Source organism: Hippoglossus stenolepis, chromosome 2, assembly GCF_022539355.2.
Source record: "Hippoglossus stenolepis isolate QCI-W04-F060 chromosome 2, HSTE1.2, whole genome shotgun sequence".
Classification (NCBI taxonomy): Eukaryota; Metazoa; Chordata; class Actinopteri; order Pleuronectiformes; family Pleuronectidae; genus Hippoglossus; species Hippoglossus stenolepis.
Genome location: NC_061484.1, coordinates 6,836,278 through 6,856,632, shown reverse-complemented (window position 1 = coordinate 6,856,632; position 20,355 = coordinate 6,836,278). Strand labels below are relative to the sequence as shown.

Genomic DNA, 20,355 nt, shown 5'->3' with positions numbered 1-20,355 from the left:
ATAACAAAGCAGTCACTTTGGTCAGCAAGACAAGCTCTTAGGGGGGTAGAGGAGAGTGACCTCAAACTAGCTCTGAATTCAAGGCATGGGATCTGATCTGGTTTGAAAATGGGAACTTCCAAGATGGAGTGTGGGCAAGAATGCCAAAGGATACAAAAAAAAAAAAGTATAGATAGAATAAAACTAAAGTGGAGGAGATGATGAATAGAAGAGTTGTATTAAACAGTTACAGGATTTGATGTAGGGAGGAAGTCCAGTGCACAAGTTTTTAGCAAAGCAGAGTGCAGACAGTGGATGAGGAGGGAAAGGGAGAAACTAATATACTGAAGCACAGGAGAGATTGCAAAAGGGAGGACATGAACAACTTTTACAGAGTAGGGTAGAGGACACTGCATCATGTGTATTATTGTAAGCAAAACACAAAGAGGAAGCATGCTTCTCAGGTAGCAGTTAAGTGTGCGACCTGGGAGGAGGCGTGGATACTGTGACTGGAAAGAGAAAGATGAAAATGATTGGCTGGGAGCAGGTGGAGGCCCGGGGAGGTGACCAAAGAGCTTAACTGAAGGCGAAACCAGACGTACTGAGTGGGGTAAAGGTATGCGTGGATAAAGGCATGAATGAATTTTCAGTGATTTAAGGAAAGGGGGAGAGGATGTTTGGTCTGGTTGTTCAAATGTTGGTCTCTGATTCCTGTTGATATAACTGGGCATGTATGTCAAATGTGGCTTGATTGTTTCATGAGGGCAAATCCAAGGTTCCGATGTCCAGATGATGTAGATCAGGTGAAGTGTGTCTTCAGGCAGCTGGATATCTTTGTTTTGTAGCCCCAACTCTCACTGATATCACTGTTTTTGGTTGTGAAATGTGAGAACACAGCCTTCCCTTTTTAAACTTCTCAGTGTAATCCACTTCTCTTCTGTCCACACATATGCTGAGTCTGTACCAAACTGTCATCATTTCACCATCATGTGGCCAAATGTGCTTTGTCTCGAGATTAGGGGCTTCATTAAATACAGTTGTATGTTGGCAAAACAACGACAGTTTTTTTCCTGGTATTTAAATATATTGATCTGGACAAACATTTTCAGAAATCTTATAGCACCTGTTGTAGAAAAGCCATACTAACTGAGTGTGTGCGTTTGGATGTCTTTACTCCGATATTTCCTTTGCCTTACCCACCTCTTTATAATAAGCATCATACAACGATATTTGCTGTCACCTAATCAGCAGAAACTGTAGTACACAAAGAAATAATTATCTTCAAATTTTCATTTTATCCTAATTGAATTCTGTAGTTCAGAATTTTCTATACATGTGCTGAACTGGACTCAAGGCCCATCGTATGTATTGGGCCTTTATTGCCCCAAAGACATTGATATAAGTTCATTTCTTACAGACTGTTTCCAGTTGGCTCCTCATAATAAAGTGTAAATGAGTAAATGGCTCAGTTTGTGGTTCCAGTGTGTAGATTCATGATGGTAGAACAGAAGTAGGACTCATTTGTCTTTGTCTGCCTGTCCTTTACTTTATCTCCACTGACTCTCTCAGCTGGTGTCTGTCTTTTATTGGGGAGATGGAGAATAGGACAGAAGGAGCAGTGGGAGAGAAAGGGTGGTTAGCTGTGTATGTGTTGGTTGGTGTCCTTCTACTGACTTTGTAAGTGCACACCCCCTGTTGACTTGCTGCCTGGGTGGGCTGTGAGCAGGAACAGGACTGTCAGAAACATGCATACGTATAGAATGATGTCACTATAGAAACTTTCTAAGAAGTTGACCGAACTAAAATAGGGCTTGATTGTGTCTTTTTAAATTCTAGTTTAAAAGTTTCTTTTGTAAATTAAAACTCTTTCTAATGGATTATTGTAATGTATCACTATATGTCTGTATTTCAAGAGTTCTGAAAGAAAGCCTAATGTTGCTTCTATAAAGCTGCTTTTAGACCTGCACTGAACTCTAGACTATCTCCTGAAATTTTCCTGACTGGCTGAATGTGAGAACGCGAATGCGCAGACATTGTCAGGAGTTTTTCCTGCCAACCTCCTGGTGATAACTCCAGATAATGTCCAGATAACACCACGTGAGAACACAGCAAGAAATTATCTGGAAGATTTACTGCAAGTTATTGGGCGCTGATAATATTTCCAACATGCGACGGGCGCAAAACAAATAAAAAAAACAAATCTCATGATGAAGTGCTATACATGTAGAAGATGCCGACATGGATGTTAAATTGGAAAGGCGAGAGTGTTTGTGATAAGGGCCCAACACGGTGTTTATAAATGTAAATAAAAGCACTTAATCTCCGAGGCAGAATTTATATGTTGTTTCCTGCCACCTGCACGCTGCACCACCCCTTGCTTGAATTCCCCCAAGATTTTTTGGTTGTTGTGAACACGTCTGAGCGAATCTCCTGCTGCGTTCCTCATGTGAATGACAAAGTCTGGAGCCTGTTGTGCGGATAATCTCCGGAGTTCACGATGTAAAAATTTTAGAAATTTTGATATCCCACACACTGGTATTGCTGTATTGTCTATAAGTTGAGGCTGGGGAATATTTCCGATATTCTCCTCATACATGTTTCTGGAGTAGTGACTCTTTGGAAGAAATATGGTTTCCCTGTGTTCGCAGGGTCTTGTAGTTAGGAACTTTTTGTAAAAGACTAAAGTAAAGAAATCAAATGAGTCTGTGATTCGTATCAGACTAGATTGGCATTGCCATTAACTCAAGGACTAATATTTGCCCTTAAAAGGCTGTCATTAACCACTTAATATAATATGCCTTGCTGAGGAAGGTTCTGAATTAAGATTGCATTTAGTTTCTTGATAATTAAATATTATATACTTTCAAGTGTTGAAAAGAGATTTCCTCTGTTTCTTTTTTTATGGCCAGTACTGCTGCCTTTACACATGCACGCACACAGAAACTTCACATTATTTCGGGTGCAGGCACCTGCGTATATTCATAGATCGGGGGATGTAAAAGCAGTTTTCAGACTTGAGAAAAAGTGCGGGATGGAGGAGCAACCTCAAGGACTGCAGCAGTGACAGAACAGAGAGGAAGATAATGAGAAAGATAATGAGGAAGGAGAGAACAATAAATAGATGGAAGAGGACAATGAAGTGGGAGAGAGTTAGAATCATTCCCGTTTCTATAGGCACACACACTTGCCATCGGGCCTGTGTGAAGCAGTGTTAGGCAGGTAATGGCTGGGCAGGCGTTACATGCCCGCCTATTTTAAGCCTGTGTGCCAGCTTGTTACTTGACTCTGCTTTGCGCTCGGGTGTGAAGTGCGCCTTGACATGTGTTCAGGAGGCGGGTTGATGCAAAAGGTGTGTGTGTGTGTGTGTGTTCATGTTACACATATGCTTGACTGAAATTGCCTTTACTTTCTGTATACATTATGTAAATTGGTAAATGGTCTGCAGCAGTCAGGAAAGGTTTCTGTCCATTTTCCCATTTGTTGCCGTTGAGCTGAGGATTTGTGAAGTAAGATTGTCACTCGTCTATCATCTTATCTGTCCGACCAGCCTTTCTATTCACCCACTTTCTTCTGTGTGCTTCTGTTTTGACTGGAGAGAGGAAGAGGTTGTTTAATAGAGAAAGGCTGCGAGTGAGAGCAATGGAGCTCACGGACAGAGATGGTGAGATAGGCAAAGCAAGGAAATGTGGATGCTGTGAGATAGAGCAGCAGGGATGTATGGGAAGAGAGACAGGCCGGCAGATAGGGAAATAGATTGGTGGCAGGGAGGGATGGTGATGAAGTGATGGAGAGTGTGAGGAGGAGGAGGATGTGTGAGGAGGGTGTCTGAGCGCGGCACGGTGGGGGAGGGAGGAGGGTGAGAAAGGGAGGGAGAAGTGGAGGAAATGGATAGAAATAGCTGATGCACTCTGAGGCTTACAGAAAATCAATAGCAGTCAAGAGGGGAAGCCACAACCCCCACCCTTCTCTCTCTCTCTCCTTCTCCCTACCTTATGTTTTTTCCTCCACTCTTTTCCCATGTCACTCTCCCCATCAATGCTCTCACCCTTTCATGTAAGTTTCCAACCTTGTCCTCTGCTTCTGTACCCCCACTTTGCCCTCTTCTTGTCCCCTGTTTTCCTCTCCTTCACACCCCCTCTTCATCCTCACTTCTCATCTCTTTTGCACCATTATTGTCTTTCACTCTCCTTCAAAAGGCATCCTCTACTCTCTACTGCTGGTTCCATGCTGTAGGTGATGCGTTCATATTCATGTGTTAAATTTTTTTCAAACGGCTAAAGGTGGTTGGGTGTGAAATGGCTAGTTTTATGTAGTCTGTAAGCTCTGGCCATTCTTTATACTCTTACTCAACCTATTGCTAATTGCTAAATCGTTTGTTTTTCTGAATATCTTTCACTCTCCACAATTTTACAGTTAAACACACAGCAGCAAAAGGCTGACTTGGGTTTTTCTGGGTTTGCTTGCACACATTTATTTAGTCAAACTGTGCTCTTTCATTATCTATACCACTTGTAACGTTTGTTCCTGTTTTCATCTTACTCTTGCACCTGTAGTTCTTAAAATCAATATGCAACATTGTGTGGTTAATACAACACCACCATCATCATTACGTTTCTTGCCCTTATAGCAGTGATCATTTAATAGTGGCATCATGTATTTTCACAGAAAGGGACTTTGCTTCAATTCAATTTGTATAGCACCAAATCATAATATACATTATCTCAAGGCACTTTACATAGAAGGTATAGACCTTAAAAATGATAGAGAAACCCAACAGTTCCCACAGTTTCCTTTTCCTAACAACAATGATAATTTTTACCTCTGCCAAGGAGGCTATGTTGTCACCCTTTTCTGTTTGTTTTTTTGTAGGAAAGATTACACAAACACGTATGAACAGATTACCACAATACTTGATGGAAGCAATATGGGTCAGGAAAAAACCCATTCAAGTTTAGTGCAGATCAGGATAAGGGGTATAGATGCAGGACTTTCTTGTGATTTTCCTTTTTTCCCCCAACATTTCCATTGATTTCTCAGTGAATATTTCATGGATTAACAATGTGTACAATAATTTCAAACATGTTTAAGGGACTGATATTTATGAGTGTGAGTATGCACTCTACGGAGTGCCATTCTCATTATTGTTGTGATTCTCAAAAGTAGCATTTGACTTGTAATTATCTATGGTCACTTTATTCAAATCCCAACCTGACTATCTGTTTTGGTCACAGTAGTTTGCTTAAAGCTTCTAAGCTTTCCTCTTGGTGCAAGATGTCTCTAATTAGTAATATAAATGAAACATGTGCATAAAAGGTAATACATGTCCATGTTGCAGGTTTTCCTTTCAATACAGTTCATTTCCAGTTTATGATAATTAGTGTTTCATCAAACTCATCAGTCCAAACCTATCTCCTTCTCCCTCCCTCTCCTTATCGTCTTTTCTTCGATTCTTCTCATTTTTTTTCTCCACCGTATGCAACACTAATGTCTCCTCTGCTTACTTTGTGTTTGTGTGTGTTAGAAATGTTCATAAATGTCCTAGAAGTGCAGTCTGACTCTGACTCTTGTCTTCAAGTTTCTCCAAGAGTGTGTTCTGCCTTTTGAGACATGCTGTCCGTCTCTCTATTTTTTTTTGTTTTCTCAATAATTAAAATAAGACAACACATAATAATAATAATAATACATATAAATCATAACAGTGACCTCTCAGCTTGGGCAAGGTGATTGAGGAGAACCCTGTGCTGTGCAGAATCCCTGGTCAGCATAAATGAGGTCACACAAATCTTCCATATTAGCATCTACTAATATTCCCCTGATGGAGGGGAATTTCATACTGAAAAATAACTTTCCTTGTGGCCTTATGTGTTGAAACTAGATTGTGTGGACTGTGCTGTGCGCAGTCCAACTGTGGACATGATGTCATCCAAACATTTTAAACCTGTCCTGTGTTGTGTGACTGGGTCTGAATGAGTCGTCCTGAATGACTCGTCTCTGACTCAATTTACTGGACTCTGACAATGTTCAACGGAGACCAAAATCGGGGAGGGAGCTGGATTTTTGCCTATTGTGATCTGTAAATGATTGTTGTACAGAAAAGCTCCATCCAGCCGGCAAGTCCCATGAATGCTTCACCAGTAGTCTGTCCCAATTTATCTCCAATAAAATAGCCGGTTAGCTGCTCTCTACTATACTAATAAAAACTTCACTTGTCTTAACCTTTTTAAGTGCTCTTGGGATTGGAGTAAGAGAGGAACAGCTTTTTTAAGGATGAGGAATTCAGTAGTGAAAACCTCTGTCAGCCTCTTTTCTCCCCGTTTCTCCTCTTTGTTGTCAATCATAGCTTTTTTTGCCAAACAGAGGCTTCGAGAGAGAAAAATCCCACAAGCAAACACCGAGAGGTAAAATACTCTCTTCTAAAAGCCTGTTTTGCATCTAGACCCCTCTATTTTAGCTTTCCTCATCTCTATCATAAAGGTAGCCTCGTCAGGGAGTGCCCTTGGGAGCGGATACCCTTGGAGTGTATACCACTGCCACCATCTGTGGTGAGGACGTCCCCAGCTAAAGACATGCCCATGACAAGAGGGGAGGAAAAACAAAAGCCTGGAATAAATAGAAAAGACAATAAAAAGATGAAAGGATTGTGGGAAAAACAAAAGAGTAAAAGTCTTAGCTGTGATGCAAGCTGCGGTATCATCAGAAAGCTTCTCTAATCCGGGATTACTGTGTTTATTTTGTGTGTGTGCGTACCTAAATCCACTGCTTCTGATCTGAGACTAGAGAATACCATATGTGTTTCAGTCTTTTTGCGCTGCACACATGGTCAGCACCCCTTCTCACAAACATGTTGTCATTGTTTTTTGTTGTTGTTATTGTTTTGTATTAAAATCCAAGCTGCATTTGAACACTAACAACAAAAGGATTAAATGGGTGGAGATGAACTCGGGACTCCCCACAGTGCCTCAGTGAATAATGGTGCTATCAATTTCAACAATAGGGTTTACCAACATGTTGTTTATAATATACTGTAAAATATACAACACAACACTATATTAACTCATACAGTAACATACAAAACCACACGTGTGCAGGACAAGACTGTGCTCCTCTGTAAATATAGAAACGTGTAGAACAATAGGATCAATGATTTGGGTGATTGTAAATTAAATTTCCGGCAGCCTGTTTGTTTGTGTTTTTAGCTGCTGTAGCTATGAAATGCTGTTAAACTCACAGAACCTGACAATCTGTTCATAGAAGAAACACACTGGCTGGTGGTCCTATAAAAAAATTACACTATCTAATTTTAGGCAGTGGTGATAAATGGTTGATAATTTTACTTTAAGTACTGCTTCTGTAATATTTCTGAACTTACAACCTTTTCTGTTTAGTTCAAAATTATATTTTTTATTTAGATGCATTTGACATTCCTTGAAAGGTAACGAAAGATAGAACATTAAGGATCATTGAGCATTTATTAAAATATAATAAGAATGGGAGGTGCATATAGTAAACATGTTTTTTTTCTCTGTATGACCTGTTGTCCTCTTTCCCTCTCTTTTTCTCTGTAGGAGCCTCTGGTGGATCTTACCACTGCTACCCAGACCATGCATATGGAGAGGAGAGTGATAAGGTGAGCCTTGTACTGTGTCAATGTTCACGCCAGCATATAAACTGTAGGTATGTTTTTTTTTATGTGGCACACTATCGTGGGCCCTAATTGAGATCAACCTGCGCTGTGACTGAGTATTAGATAATATCTTCTCTCAGCTGATGTGTACACTCGGAACCCAACAAGATTCTGTGTGTACATAACGTGTATGCAGTGTACAAGGTGTAATTCTTACACTCCCAGTTAACTCATGGTTGTTTTAAGAGAAGAGCAGGCCAGTGAGTATGACAAGAAAAGTTTGTTTTAAAAGTCATGACCCTAACGGAAGGGTGCAGCCTGCCACGCACAGACTATAATTTCAGTGTCTTCTATTACGTTAAGAAATACAGACCGGGTCTAGTGATCAACCCTTTCTATAGTTCGATAAGTTTGGGACAGAATTGTTCCTAAACAAATCCTATTTAAATAATAAGTGATCAGATAATCCACTTACAGTGTTCATTTTGGGTCTTTATACATGTTTGGAATGAAAAAAAGTGACAGTTTTTACCGGCTCTGTCAGTAGTTTACTGCTCCTGCCCGTGTCTCTATCATTCGTGCTGCCAACCGAATAGAGCAAATTCGAGTGAGACCGGCCATCTCCTCTGTCTCTCCATAGATTGCCTAAGTTTACAAATTCTGTAGTTTTAACTCAGGCTGAGTCTACAGATGTGTCCGATGACACTGTGTGTGTGTGTGTGTGTGAGTGTGTAGTGAGAGAGAGAGAAGCTGAATTAATGAATCAAGTTGCACCAAATTCTCCTAAATATTATTGTTTAAAATATATTCGCATTATTCCCTTGGAAATTGGTGAAAACCTCATTTCACAATTTTAAAGAAAGTGAAAACATTTTAGGATATACTGGTGCTACTGGCTCCTCTATTTTAACATAATTGAAACAAAATAATGAAATGATTTTTTAACTGTTTCATTGTATTAAAGCTTTAGCTCTGACAAGTGCTTGATATTCACTGTAGTGCTCTCAGGCAGTTAATCGGGTTTGTGTCGATGTTTAGAACGGAAGTGCCTCATTGAGAAACTCAAATGCAGCAGAGTTTGTAAATGGTGACTCAAATTTATATTTCACAAAAACTGAAGCATGTTTTGAAATTTCAGACAGCAGCAAGAGCCTCTATGTTAGTGGTGGCAAATTTAAAACATCTCCTGAACACCAGAAACCGAATATTTTACAAGTGTACTTCAGAAAATGACATTCATCATCACAAGGGAAGGCCTGATGAGGTGAAAACAGTGAAGGAGAAGAGGGGAGGCAGGATGCTGAGGAAGGTGTTGCTGCAAGCGTGGAGGGCAACAGGGGAAGCAGGGAAGGAGGCAAGGCCAAAAACAGGGAGGGGGTATTGCTAATGATTTCACCTCCAGCTGTGGGACTTGGTCGGAGGGAGAGAAGGGGGAGGGAGGGGAAGAAGCAAGCAAGCAAGGAAGGGAGGGAGGGAAAGGAAGGGAGGAACAGTGGCAGAGGAAACAAAATGGGCTTTGAAATCTTGTTGATGGAAAGAAAATAAGTGGGGGTGAGAGTAGTGTTTGAGTGTTAGTGGAAGCATGTCTGCTAATATTAACAAATCTAAATAACCATATTTTGTCAGTGTGCACGCTCAGTTTTCTAGAGCATGAATGCTGCGAAAGAGAAACCTGGCCTCAGTTGTATTGTACTCTGTGGGCTTCTTTTTATTTTGGTTCCCAGCAATGACAGCGAAGCCACAACAGCTGCTGGGCACAAAGTGTGTGTGTGTGTGTGTTTGTGTGCAAGTAGATGCATGTATATCCAAAATGTGGACACAGTGAAATAGAACATGGTAGGGTGTGTCTGCACTCATGCTTCAGGATGTCTGTTCAGCCTGGTGTGTACTGTGCACTCAGTGGATGTGGACATAGTGTGTGTGTGTGTGTGTGTGTGTGTGTGTGTGTGTGTGTGTGTGTGTGTGTGTGTGTGTGTGTGTGTGTGTGTGTCTCTCGTGTGTGTGTGTGGCCAGTCTCTCCACTATGAGCACTGCAGAATGTGCTGTAATATCAGCCACAGAGCATTTTGCAGTGTTACTGGGCCATGCTGGGAATCACTGTGTGTATCTGTTTGTGTGCACGTTGAGCTTCTGAGAGTCAGCACGTTCTTTTTTTCTCTATAAATATATTCTCATCTAGATGTTTGTGTATGTTCATAATAATCACTCCATTAAAACCCAAGGCCACACTATGGCATATTGCTGGAGGACACAGCAATACACACTCCTTTTGTCTGACACCACCTCCTTCGCACTAACGCGGGCAGACAGGCCCATCAAACTTTCATACTAATGGGCATAGTCTGCATGTGTTAAGACAGACTGTATGTGTTTGAGTGTGTGTGCATGTGTGCGTCCTCTCTAAGAAGGTCTTGTGTCCCCTCAGATTTCAGGCTGGGGTCTCGCAACGGACAGACAGAGAGGAAAAAAGGGGGAGGGAGCAAGAGGAAGAGGGGACTGTAGAGGGATTCAGTTTATCTGATGGAAGGAAAGGGGGGGATGGAAGGAGGTTGTGGAAGAGGGTGGGGAGGGTGTGTGTTTGTTGAGTGTGTGTGGGGCACTATGTCAGGGCTGGAATGGAGGAGGCTGGCTCAGATATGAAAATGGGCACAGTAGATGTCCCTAGGGTTTTGGGGTTGGGGCTAGGCTGGTAGAGGTTGTGGGGTGTCGGGTGAGAGAGAGGAGGGGCTGTTGTTGAGATGAACTGAGAGAGGTTTAGGCGAGGGGGTGGATCTGTGCCCTCCATCCTGTGTAGAAATGGGCATAGATAGTCACTGTGTTTAAATGTTGAGTGTTGACCTTTATGTGAATATGATATTATTTTGTTTACATGAGTTGCTAATAGATTCCTATTCCTGTTTGTTACAGACTTTAGTCTGATTACGTCCGGTGTTCATGTGCCAGTTTTAAAACACCAACCTGAAATAGTGTAATGTCCGATGCTACTGTCTACCATTTTGCGTTTCTTCTTCCTAATTTTGCAAAAGCTACATCTTTTTATTTTTCCATTTTCTGGTCAGGCAGTTGGTATTGGTCAATGCCACATGTCAATGTCCCAAATGCTGTGTAAACTCCAATAGGACGTTTTAATGCGATTGAGATGTATACAAAATGTGATTAAGATCAGAATACTGCACAATTTGATAATTGCTTATTCTGAGTATGACCTCATTTGAGTTGAGATATTTCGAAAATGCTGTTTACACGGCAGTGAATTATTCAGACTATCGACTTAATCGAGGTTAATATTGGGATATTGGTGTCCATGCAGACTTCACAGTTTGTCCTCAATGTTACTTTTGAAAAAAATGGGCCACTGAAATTCTCCAGTTTTCTTTTAACAAAGTTTGGCTTGTAAACCGTTGTGACTTGATGACCACCACAATATAACTTTTTTGTTACTTCTACCAAAAACAAAGAAAGGTAATTTGTCTTTACATGTTCAGGTCTTCTGAAAAGCAAAATGAGCTCAATGTGTTTGAAACATTAGAGTTGAATCAGACCAAAGCACTTCTGTCTTTCATATTAGTTACATAGAGCTCTTTCTTTGCTTCTCGGCATGAACACTACACCAATCATGTTCCTTTAAAATTCTATGAAGTCTCTTCCTACACTTAGTCTACTCCAAACATCAAGGCTTTCTTTTTCTTTTTAATAGCTAAGTTTATTCAAATTGTCATTCTGAATATTTTTCGTCATGACAGATTTGAAGTACCTGTGTTTTACACAAGCACCAAGTTCACTTTCTAAAAGTAATTAAAACTGAGTCAGTGACAACCAGAGGAATAGACTCAAGCCATTGTCAGACATCATCTGCGGGTAAAATCCGGAGAATTGACGCCGAAGTTTACCCACAGTTTGCCTTTCACACATGCACAACACAGCGGGAGGTTTTCTGCACAGACGCGTTCACAACGGCATCAAATCCTCATTAATCAGGCGAGAGGTGGAACAGCCACCACTGCTGTGTTCAAACAAATCTCCTCGATTTCTACAGACTTTTTACTAGGGGGCCAGGTGGAGAAGGTCTGCAGAGACTGCGGACCGTCTCACTCGGGCATTTGCGTTCACACATGCACCACCTCTGGAGAAAATGCAGAGGAACTTTGGACTTCAGTGCATGTCTGAAAGCAGCATTAGTGAACAAAGAGTTTTAGTTGTATGAAATAAAGAATAAACAAGAAGCCATCACAATAAAATGTGAAGAACAAAAATGTATTTTGAGCAGTGGGCCAGGCAGGGAAGGATGATTTCATATGGCTTGAATGGTTTCGTAGAGGCTTTGTTGATATCAATCATCTTGGACCCAAATGATCAGTCATTGTAATTTTCACAGCGTATAAAAATACACATGCAGGCAGACACACTAAAATTTGTGGTGTGTACCCCTCCCTACGACCCAAATTTGTTCTGTCATTTAGGATCTGGTGTGCCCTACGGTCTCAACCAAGCTTTACCCTTCTTTCCTGTCATCCACACTCACTCTATCTCCACTTCTCCTATTCTTACAGTGTCCTTCCCTCTCTCCAGCCCTCTACTCTATCTCGCAGTTCTCCCCAGTCAAGACCAAATGAAGTCATTGTTATTGGTTATCTTTCCCATAAGCTGCTCAAGCGTGGGTAACATCCAGTGCTACAAGCGAGCATTTAGAGACATCAGGGCACAATATGTTCAATCGCGATACTCAATGTTCCGGTTTGTTGGAACAGCAGAGTATGCCTTTTAAAGAGCCTCAGAATGTATTGTTCCTCATACACTGAAGAACTCAAAACGGTGGCAGCTGCTCATGTGAGTTTGAATGTGAAGTTGCGAATGTATGCAGGAGTTTCCATAACTTCCATAACTGTGTGTGTGTGAACTTCTGCAGCCTGCTCTCCAGCTGTTTCCTGTTAGCTATCGCACTGGTCTCAAGGTTTCTGAGCTGTAAATGTGTGTGTGTTAAGTCACAGCTGCTGAGTCATTTTTATCACACAAACAACGGTCTACCCCACAAAGCGAGTAGGTGAGGGGAAAGGTGTGTGTGTGTGTGTGTGTGTGTGTGTGTGTGTGTGTGTGTGTGTGTGTGTGTGTGTGTGTGTGTGTGTGTGTGTGTGTGTGTGTGTGTGTGTGTGTGTGTGTGTGTGTGTGTGTGTGTGTGTGTGTGTGTGTGTCATAGCACCGCTAAGGTCTGTGTAAGAGTGACTAAACTCTGACACGAGTGTGTATTCTTGCCTCATCAAGTGCCAAGTGTGAGAGTCACTGCCTGACTGTAAGTGAAGTGACTCACAGATGAGTTGATTGGACTGAAACAAGAGAACATCATAACTCAAGTCCAAACCTATCCAGTCGAGTACGTATGACTCGCACATGGGCTTGTGAGAGCTTGTTTTGCATTTCCTCACTCTGACAGGAAGTGACTTTGAAACCTCAGGGCCTCAGAGTGCTGGTGGTGTAACATGGTCTCCTTCTCACACACGCATGCCAACAAATGCATATGAGCATATACACTCACTGATGACTATACAGGAAATGCCATGATTCACAGAGGAACTTTCTGTCTATGCATTAGTATGGATTGTAGGCTACAGGGAATGTTAAGCATGGTGAAATTGATTTATTTGATACGAGCGCTATGGGTCACTGACCACAGTATCCATCCACTCTCCCACCCTTCCACCTCTGCAGAGTGAGGAAAGCCCCAGTCCAAAGCGCCAGAGGCTGTCCAGTCAGTCTGTTTTGGAACAACTAACCTCATCTGCTCCCCCACCTTCCACGCCGTCTCCCCCCATCCGCCCCTGGGAGTCAGGGCCCCCAAGCCGGAGACAACCTCACCCCCCTCCTGCTCGGCACAGACGCAGGTAGGGCGGTTTCTTGATTCCTACAAATGAGTTCCACTGTGATTTTAAGTCAACTTAAAGTCCTAAATACAAAACCATAATTTCCCCCCCAATCTTTAGCCCACCAGCAAGGCGTCAGCGTGGCCGTCTATCCAGACCCACGCGTCATTTGCCTCCCCATCTGCAGCCCTCCACCCAAGGCCCTGCACCTCGCCTGTCGCCATCCGAGCTCCAGGATGAAAATTTCCACCACAACCCCCATCCCTCCACACACCAGACATACCCAACACACCTGCCCAGCGCCTATGGTCAGCCCCTGACAGCTGGTGTTGGCGGGCCAGGGTCGGACGAGCCCCGGGCTTTCCACCCCCCTACCCTGTCGCCACGTCTACTGCATCCAGCTGCTCACCACCACCACCACCTCCATCATCAGCATCAGCATCATGCAGCACAACAACAAGGAGCCATGGTCCTAGACCTGCATGAACAGGTTAGTTCAGAAGGTTTTGTATGAGTTTGCCAGCAGATTGTGTGTGTGTGTGTGTGTGTGTGTGTGTGTGTGTGTGTGTGTGTGTGTGTGTGTGTGTGTGTGTGTGTGTGTGTGTGTGTGTGTGTGTGTGTGTGTGTGTGTGTGTGTGTGTGTGTGTGTGTGTGTGTGTGTGTGTGTGTGTGTGTAAATGTGAGACAGTATATAAACTGTGGTGTGATTTCTCCTCAGCTGCAGCAGGGCAGTGTACCAGTGTCCTACACGGTGACCCCAGTCCCTCCTCACGGTCTCGCAGCACCTTTGTGTAGCGGTCAGCACCTTCCCCCTTCCTGTTCTTCACAACAGCAAGTCCCCGCTTGCAGCGTGGTCTTCAGCACTGGACAACACTACCACCCGGTGAGCAGAACACAACTGTGTGCAGTTTGTGTATCTGTGTGTGTGGGTCTGTTTGTTTATAAAAACGTACACTTTGTGCCGTACAGTCTCTTCTGCTGCTCAACCAAATAAAAAGGAAAGTGCTTGAGGGAAAGTGGGCCCAAAGACATAATGACCAACAGCACATTCTCCTGTTTAAAGAAGCTTGTTAGTCTTCCAGGTCTTGGCTGCCACCTTGTGGGAAGACTTGGAACAATTCAGCCACCACTGAGGAAATATGCATCTAAAACATTTCTCTTTTGCTCATCTTTCTTGTCTTGTTTATCCTTTTTCTAGATGCTACAGGCATGTTCAATGCAACATTTGCCAGTGCCCTATGCCTTTCCGTCACTGCTGACCAGTGACCCTCAGTTCCTGCTTCCTCCTCCACCTCACCTCTCTCACCACGCGCCTCACCTCCCCACACCCGGACAGTTCCTGCCTTTCCAGACCCAACAGCCTCGATCGGTACGTGAAAGACATTTTTCATAGTTCACCTGGTATTTATTTATTTATTTAAAACTTAAATTGTTACAGCGATAACATCTTTTCAGCTCAGGTCAGTAATGCATATGCCTTGATCTAAAATATAGCTTGTTTGTTCACAGCCGTTACAGACGATCGAAAATGAGGTCGAGCTTCTGGGAGAGCAGCTTTCAGTGGGTGGAGGATTCAGCTACGCCCACCACCACCACCATCACCACCAGCCTCCCTCCACCTTGCCGCCCTCCACCCCACTCCAGTTCCTCTCACACCATGACCCCCTGTCACAGGAGCTTTTCACAGTGGTGAGTACATTTCATTCACTTATTTGTTTGACCAATTTTTTAAACGCAACTATATTTCAAACAAATTTACTTTCTTGTCTCTGTCTTCACTTTTCACAGCCCTATCCTCACTTCATGCCTCGTCGATTCACAAGCCGGCGCTACCGCTCTCCGCAGGCAGTTCCCCCGTCACCCTACCACCCCAGCTTCCTGCCTTACTTCCTGTAAGTGTGTTTCCCTTCCTCATTTATGTTGGAACTACAGGTGAATAAAGGTTTGTTAGTTGTCACAGAGAGGTAACAATCAATCTTCTTACCTTGTGTTCCTTCAACCGCAGGTCCATGCTTCCTGTGCCCCCAAATGTGGCCCCCACTATCAGTCTAGAGCTGGATGTGGACGACGGAGAGGTGGAGAACTATGAGGTAGGGCAAACTGCTGCCACATTGTTCAACTAAGAATAATTTTATCTCATGACCCACCAGATCTTTGAAAAGGAGACTAAAGAAATCAACACAAATCAATTATTTTGTTAACACTTACACACACGCCCCATTACATAAAGTCACTCCTATTCAGTTTCAACACAACTTAAGCAGTTTAGACATTTCTCATTTAACACTTAACCGGGACGATAATGATGATCGTTTTTCTGAGATGGTCTCTGCTGTAAACATGTCTTCTAAACTTTGCTCCTCTGTGTGAAACCTTCAGGCCCTGTTGAACCTTGCAGAGCGTCTCGGAGAGGCCAAGCCACGTGGTCTAACTAAAGCCGATATAGAACAGCTTCCATCATACAGGTTCAACCCCAACAACCATCAGTCTGAGCAAACACTGTGAGTTCCTTTCTGTATTTAAAATGCATGTGTGGTGAGGACTTTATCCTGTGGGTGGTCATAGATTTAGTAGATGTGATTTTTAAATAGAACCAATCTTTTTTTGTCCTACAGGTGTGTGGTGTGTATGTGTGACTTCGAGTCTCGCCAGCTCCTCAGGGTTCTGCCCTGTAATCATGAGTTCCATGCCAAATGTGTAGACAAGTGGCTGAAGGTGAGTGAAGAAATTCAGCTATTTGGGTCACTGTCAATGTATCAGCTCATTACCACTGGGCTCTGAAGGCTCAGTCACACCAGAAAGTGACAGAGTGAAATTAATTTTCACGTCTTTTGAAAAACGTGTTTCGGGAAGGTAGGTGGTGTTATGACGACCCAGAGTAAAGATTAATCTCAGGGATGATTACTCGAGTGACAAGCGAATGGCTAACATGCTTGTCAGGTGGGATGTTCCTAGCACTGGTCAGTCACAATAGTTCTCTGAGGTTGTTTCAACTTTCTCAGTGCTCAGCATATTCATCTTTTAAGTTAATGACTGAAGGTAGAAAGAAAGAATAGTAAGCAGACAGTTAGCAACCTCTTTTTCACCAAAATCACTGGGTATATGTGGAGTTTTTAAATGTGGGTACACCTGCTAAAAAGGCGATTAACGCCACTCCTGTTGCCTGTAGAGGAGTTGGCCTCTCTTCTGTTTTTTTCACCCTGTGCCTTATGTTGGATGTCAACACACTAAAAAGTGAGACGCTCTCTCACCTCGCTGTCTTGCTAAAAAAGCAGGTTGACCTGGGTGTCACATTTCCGTAACTATCCGTTAAACTTGATACCAAAAGATTGTGCAGATTTACTTTGCCCTCTATGGCTCCTACAAGCTAATCCCTAAACCCAAGTGCAATAAATTTATTTTGCCACAAGATGTACAGTTGTAAAAACGTGTGTGACTGGGCCTCTAATCTTCTGACTTCTAAATATATTTAGCAAACATACATTTTTAAAGATTTTGATGTTGTTATGTTAGTTTCTGTCATTATATATTTACCTTTTTAGGCAATTTTTTTAATGTATGAACATCTCCATATTTTTCATTCCTTCCAGGCCAACCGGACCTGCCCTATCTGTCGAGCCGATGCCTCAGAGGTCCAGCGGGACTCTGAGTGACCTCGTCTGCTCCAACACCTACAATCTCTTGCTCCCTTCGACTCCCATTTGGATGCACCAACGTCTTTCCTTTAATAATACAGTATACAATTCACACACTCTGCCACAGAACTGGGACCAATGCTCCTTAATGCTTCACTCTTTGTCATCGAGGACACCAAACTGTCATTCTCACATGGGATCAGCATTTATGGGTGTGGGAACTTTCTACTGACTCATGCTAACTTGATTGCTGGACTTCCTATAGGCCTTCTGTCCTGAACTACTACTCTGCCTTCTACTCACAGTTCCTCCTTTCTATGAATGGCCTTTACAACACACAATGACATGTGCAGGTGGAGATATAAATGTGTATTTTTTCAACCATTCCTCTACGGAGATGGACAGACAAACAGACTGCTTTGAAAAATGTCTGTATAGTTGTACTAACAAACCCTGAGGGAGAATTGGCAGCCCAAAGATAATTTTTGGTTTCATTATTATTGTGGTTATAATTAAGCATTCACATCTTGCTTTGCAGAGTCATTTTTACTAGATTTTTTTTTTCTACTAGACCTTATTTTCATTTGCGTGTATTCATGCATTCCTTTTGTTGTGAGAGCTTTGTGTATGGGGTAAAACAAAAGATACTGTACACTGGGTCAAAGGGTCAGCGTCTTTGGGGCAGTGAAAATAGTGTGTGTGTGTGTGTGTGTGTGTGTGTGTGTGTGTGTGTGTGTGTGTGTGTGTGTGTGTGTGTGTGTGTGTGTGTGTGTGTGTGTGTGTGTGTGTGTGTGTGTGTGTGTGTGTGTGTGTGTGTGTGTGTGTGTGTGTGTGTGTTCTTTTCCTGTGGTATTTATACAGTTCGTGTTGGTACAGTCCATGGACTGAAACCTAAATCCAGTTTTTTTTCTCCACTCTAGATTGATTTAACTTCAGACCTTTTAAAGTTGAGGTTTTGCTCAAATGTCCTTAAGTTTAGGAGCAGGAACTTCTCCAGAGAAGTCAACAATGCTGTGACATGACTCTTGATGTTTCCGTCACATGTTAACACACTGTACCACCACGTCTCCATCGCTTCATACCTGCCCATCTACACTGTTCCTATGTGAAATGAGTAAAGGGTGGAAGCTTTTGAGATACATTTTTTGTGATGCAGTATTTCCTTCACACAATGAAACAAATCAGGACTATTCATCTGCCTCCACATATCCACTAAGCTCTCCTCCAAGTGAATAGTTAGATATTACAGAGCTGACTAGGTGGATTCATTCATGGAATCGGGCAGTTGAAGATATGGCGTCTGTACCTGTCTCGGTACCCAACCATCATTCTGTGTGTGTTGGCAGATACAGATGCAGTGTTTTCTCCATCACTTAGTTATAAAGAGACTTGAGAGGTCACAGTTAAATCTACTATGTTTCACCGGACGGCAAATCTGACACTTCAGCACTTTAATACGTAGATCTAAGACCAACACTCTATTTCTTTTCATTCTCAGCAAACCACTTTTCACAGTTTGTGTATTTGTGCAAAAAATTTCAAAGCATTACAACATAAATCATCACTTAACGTTAATCCTTCTGTGTTCTCACTGCACATTTGTACATGTCCAGACATTTTCCTTTTAAAATCTGTGTAAGGCCTATGTCAGCATGTCATAATGTAACTCCAGGATGTTCACCTCGTGCACAGAGCAGACTCTTATGTAATTTATCACTATTTATCACAAGTGGTATTTTGTGTCATGATGACAAGCTAACATGGGCCTTTTCAGAGCTTGTGTTGACAGAAGGTCGTTTTGGAAAGCTAAACCCGGCGCCGACAGTCTTACATCTGAGATGCCTTTTTTTTTTATAAAACTTAATTTTCCAGGTACAAGTGGAATCTATCCAGTGTCACGACATCAGACCAATACATGTAGAAACCAGTTTTAGATTTAAAGAGTATCTGTGAGAACCTTCAACTTCTACAACTCCTCCTCAGTGTTGTCAGTGTATAAAGTCATGTAATATCTATGGGAGTGGAGGGAAACTATATTTTCTGTCATTGTTCTGTTTTCCTTTGGGGTCAAAGGTCATATTTATGACCATATACATCCATTTTGTGTCTTAGGATTGTTTTTGTGTTGGACAGTTTTCTGTTGCTTGGTACACTAGCAATTACCTCAGTCCCACTATTTATGTCTTTGCAGAAAATGGTGCAACCAGTATGATTAGTGCTTATCAATTCATTTTGCTAATGTTTTTCATGCAAGTTGTTGGGTTGTTTGAACATTTTGTTTTTCCTTTTAAACTCTATGAAACTATCATTAAAATGGTGTCATAGTAGTTTCATCATGTATTATATCTGTAACCAAAATCATTTGAAGGCTTGTTATGATGATGACATTTTTAACAAACATTTGTACATTTTGTATGAGAGTTATTACTAGTAATACTTTATTAAGTAGTGCAATGATTTTTTTAATCCCTTACCCCATCTTTTGGATTTCAAAAGTTGGATCAATAATAAATGTATAACATCCTCTTCTAGAAATGTTGTCTTCCAGTTCTTCATGTCCTCTACTCCTCTGTCTGTGTTGGCTTGAAATGTAATTCTTTACTTTCCTCGCCATTGAAGTGCAAAGCACAAATAAGTGGTGTGTTGTTGTGGATAGTCCATTTGGTGGCAGTGTAGGTCTGTTATACTGGAGGCCCGGGGTCTTGTTCTATGAGATGCACCAGCTCACAATCCCAGTGCCAGAGACAGTTATTTATTTAGCATCAAAATATCTTTTTAAAATCCTTTACCTACCGATGCCATTTGACTTAAGTCAACGATGCAGCACATTGTATGTTTTTATCAGCACAAATTATTTAAATCAGAGGTCTTCAACAGGTACTGCAGGGGGGTCGTGAAATTTTTGGTTGATTAGACAATTTTTTATATTTTTAATTTTTTTCCCCACGAATTTAAATGTCTTTAAATACACATTAACATGAATCCAACATTGTAGCGAACGGATAAATGGAGGCAGAAGATATTTCAGTCAGCAATGCACACATTCAGTGACACACAATAATAAAAACATGAATATATGAACCTGTGTATTATTTGAATAGCTTAGTATTGCATGCACCATAACAGGGTAGCTATGTTTATACATGGCACTAGGCCCAGTTTAATATAAAACACTTTTATACAATATATATAGTAGGGGGTCCCTGCTCCATCTCTCCATCAGTTTGGGGGTCCTTGGCCTGAAAAACGTTGAAGACCCCTG

The 20,355-nt window shown here is 42.0% G+C and overlaps 1 protein-coding gene across 1 annotated transcript in view; it reads left to right on the top strand.

Annotated features, from left to right (window-relative positions):
• Window positions 1-19,624, top strand: part of rnf38 (ring finger protein 38) — a 24,954-nt gene extending 5,330 nt beyond the window's left edge. Inside the window, exons 3-13 of the mRNA XM_035178587.2 lie at window positions 7,545-7,606; window positions 13,307-13,479; window positions 13,579-13,948; window positions 14,177-14,341; window positions 14,657-14,827; window positions 14,968-15,147; window positions 15,247-15,350; window positions 15,464-15,548; window positions 15,838-15,959; window positions 16,074-16,173; window positions 17,049-19,624. Of these exons, the coding sequence (XP_035034478.2) occupies window positions 7,545-7,606; window positions 13,307-13,479; window positions 13,579-13,948; window positions 14,177-14,341; window positions 14,657-14,827; window positions 14,968-15,147; window positions 15,247-15,350; window positions 15,464-15,548; window positions 15,838-15,959; window positions 16,074-16,173; window positions 17,049-17,111 (1,595 nt within the window). The 3' untranslated portion in view covers window positions 17,112-19,624. The remainder of the gene's footprint in view (window positions 1-7,544; window positions 7,607-13,306; window positions 13,480-13,578; window positions 13,949-14,176; window positions 14,342-14,656; window positions 14,828-14,967; window positions 15,148-15,246; window positions 15,351-15,463; window positions 15,549-15,837; window positions 15,960-16,073; window positions 16,174-17,048) is intronic.
• Window positions 19,625-20,355: the final 731 nt, after the last annotated feature.